The sequence below is a fragment of the Pseudopodoces humilis genome, chromosome 1 (assembly GCF_049639895.1).
Source record: "Pseudopodoces humilis isolate 2021_Gansu_Grassland_sample_001 chromosome 1, ASM4963989v1, whole genome shotgun sequence".
In the NCBI taxonomy this organism is placed as follows: Eukaryota; Metazoa; Chordata; class Aves; order Passeriformes; family Paridae; genus Pseudopodoces; species Pseudopodoces humilis.
The window spans coordinates 105,144,641-105,161,136 of NC_142200.1; the positions used below are offsets into that span (position 1 = coordinate 105,144,641).

Here is a 16,496-nt window from a genome sequence, read left to right on the forward strand (position 1 = left end):
GGGCCTTTTGAAGCCTTACACTGGGTATGGCTCTCCCTGCTCAGCCAGAATTTCCTGCTCACAAGGAAATTAACCTCTTATTTTCTAGGATACGGTCTGAGGCAGGGTTGGAGCCTCTTTGCTGCAATGCAGGTCTCGGCACCATCCATGTGGGAAACGGCAACTCCAAATGTTCCACTTTAACACTTTGATTCACCCCCCAAAACCCCCCTTCCCTGCTGCTTCATTACAGTGCTCCCCACCCCCTCTCACATTATAAAGTCCTTACTTATCTCCAGGGAGTCCCCTTATCTCCTTATGGCTCAGCTCCCTCACGAGAAAGTAAGGATAACATTCAAGGGTTGGGGGTTCTTTTTAATGGAAATATTTTAAAAGCCAATTGCTAATTTGCCTTGCAAGACTGCTAAGTATTATCACACCACATTCTCTTTCCCTTGCTAGAAAGTTTGGAAAACACAAAATCTGCTCCCTTCATAGGCTCCCAAACTACCACTGTTCTCCCTTGCCCTGTGCATCCCAGATGGCATCAGTAGGGTGAAACACAGTGCTCACCCATCACTGGGCCAGGTGTATTTCAGTACTGAATAAGTCTCACATTTGTTACAGGTGACCTGCAGGACCAGTGCAGCTCTGAAAGTCTTTTTGCAGCACTCAAGTGCCAGGCTTGTGAAGCTGGATGCCCTGCCAGCAGCTTGAGAAGCAACTTAAGCACCAAGGTTCTCTGAAAGGAGGGAAAGATGGAAATAGTTTATTCTGGAAACCAGGATGGAAATCTGGCACCCCATGAGTCAGAGTGGAAGTTGAGAGAGAACTTGTCTAAGCCAAGAGAAAGGCAAAAGGAAATATCTGGAACAATTCTTTTGTTTGGGTTTGTTTGGGTTTTTTTTGTTATTTATTTATTTCCTTGGTCTGTTCAATTTGGTTTTTTTTTAAGGGAATAGCGATTTTAAAGTGTTTTAATACTTTTAATAATATATTAACACAAAATTAAGTTAGGGTTTTTTCAGTATGCACTTTAAAATGAGTTTTTCTGCCTTTAAGATACAGAAGAGAGACTCTATTCTGGCTTTGCTGAACATTTATGGACTTCTCAAGGTCTATATTAGATTAAATCCAGAAAATCTGGATACTGAATTTTAAACCCGTTCATTTACACTGATTCCATTGCAGAAAGATGTCATCAGGATTACCTTTCAAGGCATAGCCTTACCCTTCCCATTAAAGTTATCCAAATTAATTTTTTATGCCCCTGCTGAAATATTTTGTATCTTCCTCAGTCACACAGTGCCTCTGACACACTTTAAACATCTTTTCTGAGGTGTCTATGGGGAAGCAAGGTGAAGTACAGGATTATTTCAGCTCTTTAGAAAAAGGAAGTGAAGAAACTGAGCCTGAACTGGAGCTGCACTGGCCACAGTGTGAAGAAGGAAAGAGCAGAGGTAGAGACCCACAGACGAGGCCCTCATGAGTGAGCAGGGTCAGGTTGTATAGACATGGTCTTGAAAGAATTCCTGAAAAAAATTCCTAAAAAAGTTGGTGGCAGGAGAAACACAGATGGTGGCACAGGAGGGGCTGGCAGGAAGCCACGGTATTCCTGCCATCCCACAGGGTCAGAGTGAGATGGACACCTCCCTGCAGGGCTCTGCACTGGATCTGTGCAATTCCCCTTCACAGCTATTCCCGTACAGCAGAGCTGGGCTCATGTTCAGACCCTGTCCCAGCAGTGCCTTGAAAAGGACACTTGGAGGGTCTCACATTTATACTTTTGGGACAAATTTCCATCCTGTGGCACATTCCAAGCAAGACACCTGTCAGGCTGTTTTCTCCAGCTTACTGGCTTATTTCTGTCTTGTTTGACTTTTGTCCTGGTCTCTGGCACTCATCCATCAGACTGTTTTCTTTTAATCCTAGTTCTTCACATTCCTTTTTATCTAAGGAATATATTCACTATCATATCATGCCTCTCAGAGCCTAAAAAGTAAATTCACTCCCACCCCCTAAAAAGCCACAGGTGATCTGTAAGTCAACCTCTTCTTCCTCTCCTCCTGGCAGTATTTTGAAGCAAAGTTCCCCCGTATTTTTGATCTTCCTATATATTTTTCAGCCAAGAAGCTTTTCTAGGCATGGACAAGATATGTCACCAGACACACAAGACCACGTGGAGAAGCCTCCAGTGGCAATTCACTCCTCCAATCTGTTGTCTCATCTCTGTCCTTCCCCATTTCCCAGTCTCTCTAGCCCACACTCCTCCAGCTCCCAGCACCCTTGGTCAGAAAAAGGAACAATATCTGAAGGAATCAAAGGAGGGTGTGCAAGGGTACCAAGGTGCATGTAGGAGTGACCTTTGTGGGAGCCTGCTGAGAACTTCAGGCAGTAAGAATGGGGGGAGGTAAAGTGACCGCTCAGCTGCAAGGCAGCCTTTCCATAGAGAGGGAAGTAAGGAGGTCTGAAGGAAGAACACTCCCTAAAATCTGGTGGGAAAGTCCTCTGAGACCCTGGTGCTCCTTGTGTTTTCACACTAAGTTTGAGCAATGTTGCAGTTCAGGTCTGTGCACATTCCATTTTTTTCCCTTTTTAAATGAGGCCTTTCACACAGCTGATGAAGAGAGACTTGGACATCCCTCAGGCTGGGAAGATCTGATTTGGGCCAGAAGGATGGGTCATCAAAGGGTCATCCAGCAACATATTTCCTAAGTGTACACCTAACTTGTAGGTACTTTAGGGTACCTACTAAATCCTTTTAGCTAAAGTACCTAAATCCTTTTACCTAGTTCAATTTTACAAAGAAGCTTTTTTACCTACAGATAGTGAGGTAAAAATTACTTAGGGCTTAAAAACCTAAAAGACAGGTAACCAGACAAGGGCTCTGTCTGCAATTGTGGTCTTGTCCTGCTCTGTGGAATGTGGGATGCATCCCAGAACTGCTGAGTGGTGACAGTGAGAGCTGTGCAGTCTGCTGGCATGGCCCTCCAGTCACCCTGAGAGCAGCCAGCTCACAGAAACCTGCTGCTGCATACCTTCTGGGGATGAAAAATGCTGCTGCAGGCTGTTTCCCACAAGAGCCCTGATTCACAGTCAGTGGGATTCCTTGCATGGGGAAGAACTTTGCATTTTGCTTAGGAAAAACAAGGAACATAAGCCTCCTATAAAGTTTTTCCCATCTAGAAACTCTGTACAAAAGTGTTAAAGTCAGCAACCAGGAAATGCCTGCATGCCTTTGCCTTGCTACCTGCAGCTAAGGAAAAGCTCATAACCTAAATATGTGACATTTCCACCTAATTTCTGAGTGCTTAAATTTATGACCAGACATGCTCCCAGCGAGCAGCAGCTGCTGACCTGGGAGCTCTGCTTCCCATCGCATCTGTCTCCTGCCTGTGGCCAGCATGCTCCATCAAGACACCAGGTTTAAAATCAAAAATCAACTCGATGGCAGAAGACAGCATTTAGATGTCTAGGAAAACCTTGAAGCCCCCTGGACTGACTCTTTTCTGTCATTTGCTAGGAACACCGAGCACTGGGTCTCCTTAGGGTTTAAAGAGTGCCAAGACCAAGGCTGATTAACTTGTACAGCCAAGCCTCCACTCCAGCGTGCTGCACCAGGATTTATCAACTTCCTGCTGCCACAACCTGGTTCTTGGAAGCTCATCTCCAGGACAGTTATTTCCTTGTGTTTGCTCCTCAGAGATTTTTAGCAACTCTGCAAACCCTTCTATATGATACCTCTTTTTTTATATGCTTGCAACACTGCAGTGCAACTACACTGCAAAGCCAAGTGACCAAATGGACATTTGCCAAGTTCTTTTAAGCAAGCAGAGGCTTTCCCCATGAAGCAAATGGGTCAGAGCAAATAGGAAAGGCAAATAATTTAGCTGAAAATAAAAGCTTTCATTGTGAGCTGCAGAGGGCAAATGCTAGACATGGCCCCCTCAGCCTTGGTGAGCTGGGTGCTGCTTTAAGCTTTTTCCAGAAGATGCTAAAAGATAGAAACTCAAATGTGTCCTTCCAGGAGCCACCTGTCCTGCCAGAAGGAGGAGTGAGCCCCCTGCAGAAGCCACCACCATGTGGTCTGCCCAACCACAGCCACCGCAGGGACCATGGGCTGTGCATCAGCTGTCACCATGTCCCCTGGCCAGGGGAGGTCTGAGGCTGGCACGTGTCAGCAGGAGACAGGAGGCAGCACTTTGTTGTATGGAAGCAGCCCAGGGTCCACATAAAGTGGGCAGGAAAGATTTTCACCAACCTTCACTGTGCAGAGGTGAGATATATGGCCTTACAAGAAAATAAACCAGGACCAAATCAGCCTGTAGCTGTTGGTGACATCACTAATGAAGCAGGACGCTGCCTCACAAAATTTGGGCTCCTGAGTGGACCCCAAGATGTGCAAGGTGTATCCGCCCTTCTGCAGGAAAGGCTCACTGCGTCTGTACCCCTGCCTTCCTTGGCACTGCCTGGGCACTGAAGCCACAGCCAGAGCTTCCACTGGGAAATAAAATAAATAAATATTGAAATTAAATTGCTAGTCAGGAGGAACACAGCCACCTAAAGTAGCTTCTGAACAACCATAGCACAACAGATGTTCTTGGGAGCTCCAAAATCCATCAGACTCACAACCACCTCATCCTCCTCCAGGGTTGTCAGAAACAAAGCAAACAAAGCAAGCTTTTTAAAACTGGCAAGACCTCAGTGAGGCACAGCTGACTGCCAAAATGGAGTAAGCAGGCACATACCTCATACAGATGCTCCATGCAAGACAATTCCACCTGTAGGTATCTAATTCCTTCATCATCCTCCCATCTTATCCCAAGGCATCTTTTTATCCACCAAGCAACCACCTTTCCAGAGATCTCCACTGGGCTGAGGAACCTCTGGGCTACGGACCAGCCTCAGTAACTTTCCCTACAGCTCACACATAGGTTATGAAGGGGGCTCAGCTCATTTCCCACACTGGCAGCCCCTGGAAACTCTTGAGCCAAAGCAAGGGCCCCTGTAGCACCTGTGAGCACTGCTCAGGAGGCTACAGCTGCTTCTCTAGGCTTTGATGCCTCTGCACTTATTTACACCCACAGAATAAATGGAATCTGGCCTTTCCAAGTTTTATTTCTAGAGCTATAAAATGATTTAAGCCTCCAAACATATTTATAGCAGGGAAATACTAGGTGGTACAAGAGAGTGTCCTTGGGAATTTTACTGCCTCACACCTTACGTAATTATGTAATATTCATTTGCCTAAGGCAACTCTATTGCATCCTCACCTATATTTCGCTGGTATCCAGTCAGAGTTTCTTGGGGAATCTGGTGCTGCTCAAATTAAAAGAGAACAGCAAAACTGTGCCTGATTGAAAAGGACAAAGTTGCAGCAAGGATCGAGAATGAAAGCTGGAGCCAAGGTCTTTGGCTAGTTTCTTTAATGACCTAAAGGTACATTTTTGGTCTGATGCTCTGTTCTTAGTCATTCACTTAACCTCTTGAAACATCCTTGAAATCTCCCTCAGTCTGAGAGTCACCCCCAGGCTATGCCACCTTTTTCTGGGTTTAGTTTTGCATACAGACAGAAGAGCTGTTCAACTGTGTGTGTTTGCACGGGAATTTATTTAGTTGTTGAAAAATTAGTTGTTATTGAGGTGTTAGAAACGAGGTGATATCTCAGAAAGTTAAAGTAATAAAAATACTGCAAGAATATGATACTGTTTTGCTCTAAAACCCTCAGTTACAACATCTCCTTTGGTGTGGCACTGCTGTCAAGAGTAGTGAGCCGCAACAGAGAATTTTCCTCTCAGCAGCAAAATATGTGGTCATCTGCAGCCCAGAGCAGCAGGCACTGGGTTAGTGGGCAGCTCAGTGCCTTTCACACTCAACCTATTTCTTTTGCAAATTCTCAAGTCCTGATATGTTTCCCTTCTAGGTCATTGCTGCATGAAAAGTCTCATGTAGGTGGCAAATTCAATGCTCCGTTCCTGGCACTGCCGTGGCAGGGTGCTGACTGAAGTGCCCCCACCCAGGACATGCACAGAACCCAAACCTCCTTGGAAGCAGCCCCCATCCCTGCCATATGCAGGACGACCCCATGCTGTATTTGGACCCCCTGTTGTGGTGAGTGAACCAGGCTTATGTAGCAGCAAGGCTCAGGAAAGGGGTGCATTAACTGCATCCTGGTCTGCCAGAGGGAGAAACTGAAACCTCCTAGAAAAGTAAACAAGCAGAGGCCAGTGCATCATGCAGGCCAGCCCCTGCAGAGATCACATGAATATGGGCTCATCTGTAGACCTCCAGGATGCATGGCCTGTTTCTCCACGATGCAGAACACCAGCTCCTACACAAAGACTCATGGCTGCATCTCACTGATGCCAGCTGCAGGGCCAGAGGACAAGGGCTGCTCCTGTGAGATCCCCAACAGGGAGCAAGGCAAAGGGCACTGGTGAAGTGGACCTGGCTTTGCAGAGGGACAAGTTGGTGCTTTCCCAGCTCCTGAAAACTACTGTGCAGGAAGAAAACCCAATACTGAACGTTGCACCAAACAAAAAGACAAAGTCAAGTTCCAGGAAGCTATTCTGTGGCAAAATGACCCTGCCAGGAGCATAAGGAAGGAGGAAAGAAAGGATGAGAGGTGCCTACATGGGGCTGCAGAGGAATAGTGTCTCTCCAGGCTGGGGCAGAGGAACCATTCAGGACTCACATAGGGACCAGCTCCAGCAGCTTTTGCAAGTGTTGAATGTCATTTGAGACTTGCCAAGGATGCCCACAGTGCCTCTCTTTCTGGGACCTCTCTTATTACCTCAATTTACAAACAGGCAAAGGAAAATAACCATCACTTCCCCCTCCCCCTCCCAGCAAAACCCTGCTCAGCTGCATTTTAGCAAAGAGCTTTTCCAGTATTAAAAGTACACTTTATTTTCTGTACAATTCTCATCCAAATCTCCAGGTGTGGAAATGTCCACTGTGTCCCTGGAAAAAGTTGCAGATTGTTCTGTGGCCATGAGACTCCGTCCAGAACTGTCCATGAGGGGCACAAAGCCAGGACCACCAAAATCAAGTGCTGATGCTTTCTAGGTGCAGGGAGGAGAGCAGGAAGGAGAGGGAGGGGAAGGCAGTCCTGCTCTGCCTTGGAGCTGCGAGTGACCAGAGCCTTCCCTGGGTGGCAGAAGAGACAGCCTCAAGTTCACGTCATCGTTCGTGCTTAGTGTGGGAGTCGTTGCGTTCAACCGTCACGCCGTTCCCGTTCCGCGTCACCTCCTTCCTGCTCCAGTCCTTTTCCAGGTAAAATTCAGCGAGCACGGGGCAGTGCTCTGAAGCCACGCCGCCCCAGGACCAGTTATCGGGGATCCATGGGTTTGTAAGCCCTTCTCGCACAACAGCCCAGTGGCCTGCATCAAAGAGAGTCACAGGGAAAACGTTAAGTGATATTGGCCAAACCGGAGATGCGAGGCTAACCCAACTGAAGATTGCACCACTTCACTCAAGCAACTCTACCTGTGAAAACCTTTTTCAAGCTCCGACTGATCCAGATGTTATCCAGCGACTTGGACCCTTGTGGGTTCTTTGTGCTGATGTTGGTGAAGGTGCTGGAAGGGACCAGGTGGTGAAACTTCTCCTTCCTCAGGATGTCATGGTCACTGCTGTCTGGGGCCTGGTTAAAATCTCCAAGGATTATTACATCTTTTTCTCCTAGAAAGCATGAAAAATAGAAAAGAATGGGAGGAATAGATATCCATCACTCAAGGGCAAGAGGATTAATGGAAAGAGGAAAAATACAAATACTGAATAAACAAAGTGATTGTACTCTGAACTCCCAAAAGAAATGCTGTTTAAAGCCTTTTTCACTGACTATTTACTCATGACCATTCTCTTCATGACAATAAAACCAGCCAGTATACATTTGATGCTTGTTTTTAAATATAATCTCATTTCTTATAGAATCATAGAAAATGCAGAGTTGGAAGGGACTCATAAGGGTCATCAAGTCCAACTCTTGGTCCTGCTCAGGACACCCCAAGAGTCACATCATATGCCTAAGAGTACTGTCAAAGCACTTATTGGACACAGGCAGGCTTTGTGCTGTGATCATTTCTCTGGGGAGTCTGTCCCCAGCCTCTCTGGGTGAGGAACTTCTTCCTAATACCCAACCTAAACCTCCTCTGAATTCAGCTTCAGACCATTCCCGCAGGTCCTGTCACTGGGCACAAAAGTGAAGATACCAGTACATGCCCCTCCTCTTCCCCTCTTGAGGATGCTGAAGATCACAATGAGATCTCCTCTCAGTCTCCTCCAGGCTGAACAGACCAAGTGACCTCAGCCACTCCTCATACAGCTTCCCCTCAAGGCCCTTCACCATCCTCATGGCCTCTCCTCTGGACACTCTCTAACAGCTTGAAGTTTTTTATATTGTGTCACCCAAAACTGCCCCCAGCACTCGAGGTGAGGCAGCCCCAGCTCAGAGCAGGACAATCCCCTCCCTTGCCCAGCTGGTGATGCTGTCCCTGATGAAGGCAGGACACACTTGGCCCTCCTGGCTGCCAGGGCACTGCTGACTCATGTTCCACTTGCCATGGACCAGAACCCCCAGGATCCTTTCCACAGCACGGCTTTCCAGCCTCTCATTCCCCAGTCTGTGCACACAGCCAGGGTTGCCCCATCCCAGGTGCACAATCCAGAGCTTGCCCTTGTTAAACTTCATGACTGGTGAGTTTTCCATCTCTCCAATTTGAAGTCTCTCTGCAGGACCTGTCTGCCCTCAAGGGAGTTGGCAGCTTCTCACAATTTAGTGTTGTTTTCAAACTTAGTACTCCTTCAAGTCCCATGTCCATTACCAAAGATGTTGAAGAGAACTGGGCCAAGGATGGAGCCCTGCAGAATCCCACTAGTGACCAGATGCCAGCCTGATGTCACCCATTCACTGTAATTTTTTGTGCCTGATCTGTGACCTATTTGCTCACCCATCATGTAACATGGTTATCCAGCTGTGTGCTGGATGTTTTGTCCAGAAAGATACTGTGAGAGACAGTACCAACAGCTTTAGTGAAGCCCAAATATTGGTGCATTTTCCTTACTACTCCTTTAGTGACAAACTCAGAGACAAGCAAGTTTTAGTCTCAGGGGTTTTTATAAATCTGTGTCTTTGTAATATTTTCTTTTTAATTTTTTTGTTTGGTTTGTTTTTTTTTTTTCTGCAAGAAACATCTACTGGCTTATGTAGACATTTTTTAAAATAGATTTTCTTTAAGAGTCAAGGACACTTTTGTGAGGAACCCAGAAAGACACAGCCTTATGCTGGTATATACCACAGTGCCCAAAGTGCAGTGCTCATTATTCTAACCTCTGCATTAAAAAAAATCCCAAGGAACAGGACAAAGGAGCAGTCTGCAAGCCTGCAGACAATTAATTGAGAAACCACACAGGCACTACCTGACTACAGCAACTTTCTTTTGCCTGGCTGACTGAAGGGATACTGCTCAACTTGGAACAGAAAATTACTTCTGATACATTTTGTTTCCAACCCTAATGAGGGAGAATAGAAACTCCAGACCCTAATTTCATATCCACAATGTGTGCTCTCCTAGCCCCAAAGATGTGGATGCAGACATCCCACCTGTGCCCTGGGATAAAAGGACAAAGCACACGCCTCTGTGCCCATCTCAAACCACTGCCAGAAATGTCTGAGAAGACAAAGGAGGAATGGTGACAGCTGACCAGAGATGCTTCCATGTCACTGCTTGCCACTGGAGAAAGAGGCTGAAGGAGGCACAAACGCACAAAAAAACTTATCCCAAAGCGGACTTCAGAGGAGAGATCTATGAAGAGCCTATAAGCTTTTTCTTTCCTGGGATTGGTGTGAGAAGGGATGGAGTGGACACTTTCTCTACCATACTCAGCGCTCTGGATAAACCTCCTCGTTTTTTTGCTGTTGCTGTAGAAGTCGCCATCCAGGAGAGGGAGCACAAGCTCAACAAAATCTATTCCACTCCTGTCTTGCAGTGCAGGAACGATGAATAGGGAAAGGCCAAGAGAGCAAGCAAGACTGAGGGCATATGACTTACAAATACTTCAAAACATGGTGCTTGCTAAGATGCAGAGGGGCAATGAATAGTTAGTGAAATTATTTATGGTTTCTCTACCCTTTGTAAGTCACAAATCACATTGTAAATAACAGGAAGTTTAAGTATTATTCTATAAAGCATTCATGACAGCAGTCTTCCCACCTTTGAAGGAAAAAAACCCACCTGAATCTGAACCTTAGTCATTTTAAGCTACATCAGAACCCAAAAGAAAAATAAGTCCTTGTCTAATGGGATGATTGTGCCTGCTATGAGCTGGTGGTTGTGCATGCATCTCATAACAAAGATCATGATCTTTGCTTACAAGATCTCTTGCTTGCCAGGACCAAGAAGCTTGAAATGTAACTTTGGTGCTCCAGTGCTAACACTTGCTCGACAGCCCAGGCAGCACTTGGCTCCTTCCATGCTTTCATCTCCAACCTATCTGGGAAAAGACCACTACAGAAACCTCTGGAGCACATCCTTGGTGTTTAAAAATGACAGACAAGCTGGGATCTTAATAACAGTACCTTGATTATGCACAAAACCTATTCTCTCCTAAACTACTCATGCTTCTTTTAGCAAACATTGAAGACTACCTCCCTGACATGAAAAGTCTATGAAAAAAACCCCACCTGACAAGTGACAATTTTTACTGACTGAAATTTTTAACTGTCCATTCTGGAGAGGTTAGAAATAGCAGAGGATAAAAGATCCAACACTTGGATGCATGCTTGGAGGGAGGTAAGAAGTCAGCCTGCAGCTGACTGCCCAGAGAGGGAATTTAAACTTTTGGATGCAGATTAACTAAGCATAAAATCATAACAAAGCATAAAGTTGACAGACAGAATGGGCTGGAGCATGTTAAAGAACTGAAACCCAAATTGCCATTGGGGAGAGAAAGGAGTGCTTTTGGTTCCCCTCTGACAGGAGCTTCTGGAGCTCCTCAGACTACAAAAGAGTGGGGAATACATCAGGCAGCCTTCTGCTAAGCAAGGAAGAGCAAGCAACCAGTTTTCTAGACAGCCACCAACTTCATTTCCCCTTGTCCTGGCTCATTCTCAGCCCTGCCACCTCCTGCAACAACAATATCATGCACGCCAGCACTGCAGTTTTGTGTCTTGTCTTGAGCCAAACAGACCAGCCACGAGAGGGAAGGAAGTGAACCAGCCTGGATCCTCCCAAGTGCGTGACTCTGTCTAACTGGGCACTCCTGGGTCTCTCAGCAGAGGCAGGGAGCAGAGCTTCCCACAGCAGCTCCAGCTCTCAGGGGTCTCATGGGTAAGCCCCAATGGCTCTCAGCCAAACTTAGCAAAAGTTCTGGAAGAAATCATGTCCTTGCTCATAATGATAACTGGTCAGAAACTGCAATCATGATGCCCACAGTTACAATCAGATGGAGAGAAAAACAGAAAATTAAGACAATGCTACTGGTGCTGTGCTGTGATTTTCCTCTTTTGGAGGAAATTAGTTTAAGACTGGTGGGGCTTGATTCTGCTCCTCAGGAGCCTGAGGCTCCTCGGCCAAGGCAATCTGGTCCTCCTCCTCCTCCAACAGACAGAGCAGCAGGAGCTCTCTTAACAACCAATCTTCTGCTGCAAAGGTCCCTGACACAGACTGCACTGTCCACAAGGACCCAGAGCCTCCATCTGTTGGGACGTGGTGGCATAAAGCCCCCAGCAGCCAGGCACGTGTCCTGCTCATGACCTCTCAGCAGTGCTCACACACACATTCACACCCTCTGGGCCCCAACCAACCATGCCCTTGCCAATGGAGAACTCCTCAGGTGAAAAAATAAGTCTGGTCTGTTTGCAAATCTTCAAATTCACTAAAGCACTGGTGAATTTTGGCAGTGCCTGTGGGTGGCTCTTGGCCAGCAAAGCAAAGCAGAACCTTGACTCAGCCCTCTGCTGCAGTGGCTGAGCTCTGGTCTGCCAAGACAATCAGCTGAGGGAATGACAGTGCCTGCAGAAGGTCTGCAGTGTTGAAATCTGCCTTTCTGCAGGAACTGGGAAACCCTCCTTTGCTTCATGGCAGGCCAAGGGGACATCTGTAGGACACACTCCCTGATTTTACCATGCCCTGAATGATTTCCCTCATGAATTAAACAGACTCTTAAATGCTCAAATTCTTCCTGGACAGAGTAACACACATATGATGAGAAGGATGTGATGTTACATTGGCTACTAAGAAGTCTTACCAGGAGTCGTGCAAGCCCAGTGCTTGGTGCATGGGTAACCCATGGAATATGGCCAAGCCACGTGGGAGAAGGTATCACAAAATTGCAGAATGGTTTGTGCTGGAAAGGACCTTTAAAGATCACCCCCTGCCATGGGTAGGGACACCTCCCACTAGACCAGGTCAACTTGACCTTGAATACAGCAAAGGAGAAGCATCCACAGCTGCTCTGGGCAACTTGCACCAGTGCTTCACCACCCTCACAATAAAGAATTTCTTCCTAATATCTAATCTAAACCTACCATCTTTCAGTTTAAAGGCCATTCCCCCTTGTTCCATCACTACATGTTCTCGTAAAAAAGTCCCTCTTCAGCTCTCTCATAGGCTTTCAGGTGCTGGAAGACTGCTATAAGATAAGTCTTCTTCAGACTGAACAACCTCAGATACCTCAGCCTTTTTTTACAGGAGTGGTGTTCTAGCCCTCTGATCATCTTCACAACCCTTCTGTGGACTTGTTCTAACAGGTCCCTGTCCTTCCTGTGTTGGGGATCCCAGAGCTGGATGCAGCTCTCCAGGTGTGGTCACTTGGGAGCAGATCAGGGAGGCAGAATCCCCTCCCTCGCCCTGCTGCCCATGCTGCTCTGGATGCAGCCCAGGATGAGGCTGACTGTGGGTTGTAAGTGCACATGGCTGGGTCATGTCCAGCCTCTCATCCACCAGCACTTGCAATTGTTCTCCTCAGGACTCTCTCAATCCACCCAGCACCCTGGTTCTTGGGTCCAGCCACTACCACGACATCCAGGATAACATCTGTGTGCTGTCCATGGTCACCACACTGGAGACAAACTGGTGGAGTTCTTGAGAGAAGACAGAAGAGCTGCTGCAAAGAGTTAGCTATGAGCAGCCACTGCATCTCTCCAGTACTGATGAAAGGTAAAAAAGAGAGGGAAAAAGGAACCTGGACCCACCAATCTAATGGGTGAAATATGGGGATACTATGCCCTTCATTAAGGGAGGCTGTGGATAGTAAACAATGTTCCTCAAATGCCCACATGCCTCTTAGTAAGAATAAAAGATAATAGAATAGGCGTCTGCTAGCAAAATGGGAACAGAAACTCAAATTTACTGCAGTACCCACAGACAAATCAGTTCTTACTGCCCATACTTTGTGGACTAATTTGGAAGAAATTGAAGGATGATGGTAATTTTAAGCATAAAATTCATTTTGGCAGGGCAATTCAGTACTTCAAAGCCACATGTGTGCACTACCATTTCCTTAGAAGACCACACCTGCATCCCACAAGTTTGGAGGAATCTGAATTTCTTCTTTTGTGAAAGACTAAGCCAGGAACAAGCATGCTCCAGTAACGTGCCTACCATATGAAAACTGAAACATGAAATAAAGAGAACACCAACAGTCTAAATTTAGATGCAGTGGAAGTGCAGCTCAGTTGACTTCAGAAGAGCTACACATTTATCCCATGTTTCAGTTCAGTCTCTGGGGATTGAACAAATGATCCCTCTGTTTACCTTCATCCTTTCCAATTTTAAAGTACGTGGACAAATACTTAAATCAGTAGCACTTAAAATAGCTCTGAGTGGCTTCTGCAGCTCAGAAGGAACAACAATAGAACATTCAGAAAAACTGCAAATACCTCTTGAGTAATACAAGAGGGATATTAATGCTTCCAAGTGACCAACCTTGCTGAGCTGGGCCAAGTTGAAAATCATCAAGCGAATAACCTTGCAAGCCTTTCACATCTTTCTTAAGCAGTAAACAAAGGGCTAGGCTTTTTCTGTTCCTACAACAATATCAGCAACGTTTAGGATCTAAACCACTTTGTTCTGCTTCACCGGAAGTGAAACATAATTTGCAAGCTTCAAAGAAAAAAGCAAATTCACAGAAATGAAGTAAAGAAATTCAGCTGCCTATTTCATTGCTCAAGCTCAGGTCTAAATTCTGACATCATTCCATCCTGGTGTAAAGCCAGAGCAACTTATCTGAAATCAACAAAATTATTCTACATATTACATCCAGGTACCAAAGCAGGATTTGGTCTCTTTTCTCATTAGCAGACATCTGCAAATTTGCATTGGGCTTTCCAAAGAACTTCCAGTTATCCAAAAATTAAATATATAGAACGTATTTCTCTTGGAAGAAAAAAATAATTAAGCTTTGCTCTGATATCAGGTAGGTGTAATTTCCACAAAGCACTTAAAATAGGGTCTCAACTCTAGTGTCTTTTCTTTCCTTTGGCAGAACTTGCTGTTACAGCAGCATAAAACAGAAGGAACTTAATTTGAAAAAATGGTGTCAAAGGCATCAGGATCTCCTGTGCCGTTTGTGTTAATTAGGAAAGACCGTAATACAATGAGCAAGGGAAAAACACATTTGTCACACCATGCATCATGCAAACATGGGTAAAGACAAGGGGCTGATAAGGGTATTTCTGAAATGCTCACTGAGACAAAGTTTAGTCTTTTAAAAATTAGTTTGACTTAGACAGTGTGCACATGATAGCTGGCAGGAAAAACCTTGCCTTACCTTTCAGAGTCTCCTGCAAACTCTGCGCACAGGCTGCCAGTTTGTGACTGTCGTGGTTCTTGCCGGTGTTCTCCCCTGCTGAGGGTGGCAAGGCCAGGTGAAGGTTAACCATGGTCAGATCATTCATTCCAACCTGGGGGGGCAGGAGGAGAAATCAATGCCGTGCACGTGGGGAATGGAAAGGCACAACGCAAAACCACACGTGCCAGTTCCCAGTACTTTCAGTAGTAAATCTGGGGCAGTAGGACTCACACTGCTGGATATGTGTCTTGGTGTGTCTCAGTGCAGGGAGGAGGAGGAGGGAGGCATCTGCATTTTGCAGCTTTGTCTGCAGTAACCTCATACCCTCTCAGTTCTGGGGAAACTGGTTTGCATTAGCAAACAGCTTCCTTTCACCACAGTTGCAGAAGGAAGTCAGCTGCTTATGAAAATCAGTTTATGCAAAACCAGTTGTTAATAAGCTACAAATAATGTCATGGTCATTACAAGGGCTAATTACTACTGTCTTGTGATTAGCCCCAGCTTGTCAAAGAGACTAACCAAGAAAATTAATATACCTTGAAAGGAGCTGTTGGCTCCCTGCAATCTCCTGTTCACCTCCTGGGAATCACTTAGACCTATTTGTATGATCAATTAATTACTAATATTTTATTTATTAATAATTGTCTGATTAATGCTTCTCTCAAAGCATTACCAGAGATGTCAAGGTCCCTAAACTGGACCCTCTCATTACAGCCTGTGTGGAGATGGGCTCTCTGCTTATATGTTTGCTTCAGCATATGCTCAAGAACTGGTTCCAAAAGTGATGATGTTCTTTTAGATAGGTTTGGCCCTAGTGAAAAAGCTTTAAAATGGAAATTCTGAAGTGTGACAGCAACATAAGATAGGCCAGCCCAAGTCTCACTGGAGCACTGTGCCTTTTATACACACATACTCGTACATACACATATATATATAATCCATCTCCATTCTCCCTGCACTCATCCCTCTTTATGGCACTGATAAGAATCCCAGCCCCGTGGCCTGGCTGCTATTGAGGATCCACTGACCCTCAGGTTCTCAAATACGCCCTTGCAGCAGGGTTTGCTCCCTCAGGAGCAAGGGAAAGGACTGACTGTGGTGAACCACCACATGTATTAAGGTGCATTAAGCACCTATCATAATCTAGCCATAAAACAGTAATGAGAAGGGTCAGAGGCACATGCAAATTTTTATCTGAGAAGGTTGTGTCTCTTTTCATCTTAGCCAAATTATTTTTATTAAATTATTTTTATTTTATTACTGATTATTATTATAAATATAATATTTATTTAGTAGTAATTATTATTTATTATATTTTTTATTTATTTGTTATTATTTAAAATACTTTATTACTTAAATTATATTAATAATGTATTTCTTTATAATAAATTTATTTATTTATTAAATTATTTTTATTAATTCTTTTTAGTAAAAGTTCTGCAAAGCTGGACTGGCACTGTGGCAGTCACCTTGAAATGTGCAAGATACGGATGAGGATATGAATGCCTCCCGTTGCCATTAGTCTGTGCAGTCTCCTGAGATGAGGCATCTTTCAGCTCAATACCAGCTGTTGTATCCCAGAGGAAGCCAGAATATTCAACTCCCTAGAATTAAAAAAGAAAAAGGGAAATGCCATTCACAAAATGGTAAAAACAAAACATTCTGCCCAAATGTAGCCCCACACATACTTATATCTATATCTATATCTAGGTGTGGTGTCTGCT

General features: G+C 45.2%; 1 protein-coding gene across 1 annotated transcript in view; it reads right to left on the reverse strand.

Moving 5' to 3' along the window:
- Positions 1 to 6,862: 6,862 nt before the first annotated feature.
- Positions 6,863 to 16,496, reverse strand: part of EEPD1 (endonuclease/exonuclease/phosphatase family domain containing 1) — a 61,765-nt gene continuing 52,131 nt past the window's right edge. Inside the window, exons 4-7 of the mRNA XM_088064164.1 lie at positions 16,242 to 16,376; positions 14,752 to 14,884; positions 7,468 to 7,662; positions 6,863 to 7,361 (exon numbers count right to left, since the gene is read on the reverse strand). Coding sequence (XP_087920290.1) covers positions 7,162 to 7,361; positions 7,468 to 7,662; positions 14,752 to 14,884; positions 16,242 to 16,376 — 663 coding nt within the window. The 3' untranslated portion in view covers positions 6,863 to 7,161. The remainder of the gene's footprint in view (positions 7,362 to 7,467; positions 7,663 to 14,751; positions 14,885 to 16,241; positions 16,377 to 16,496) is intronic.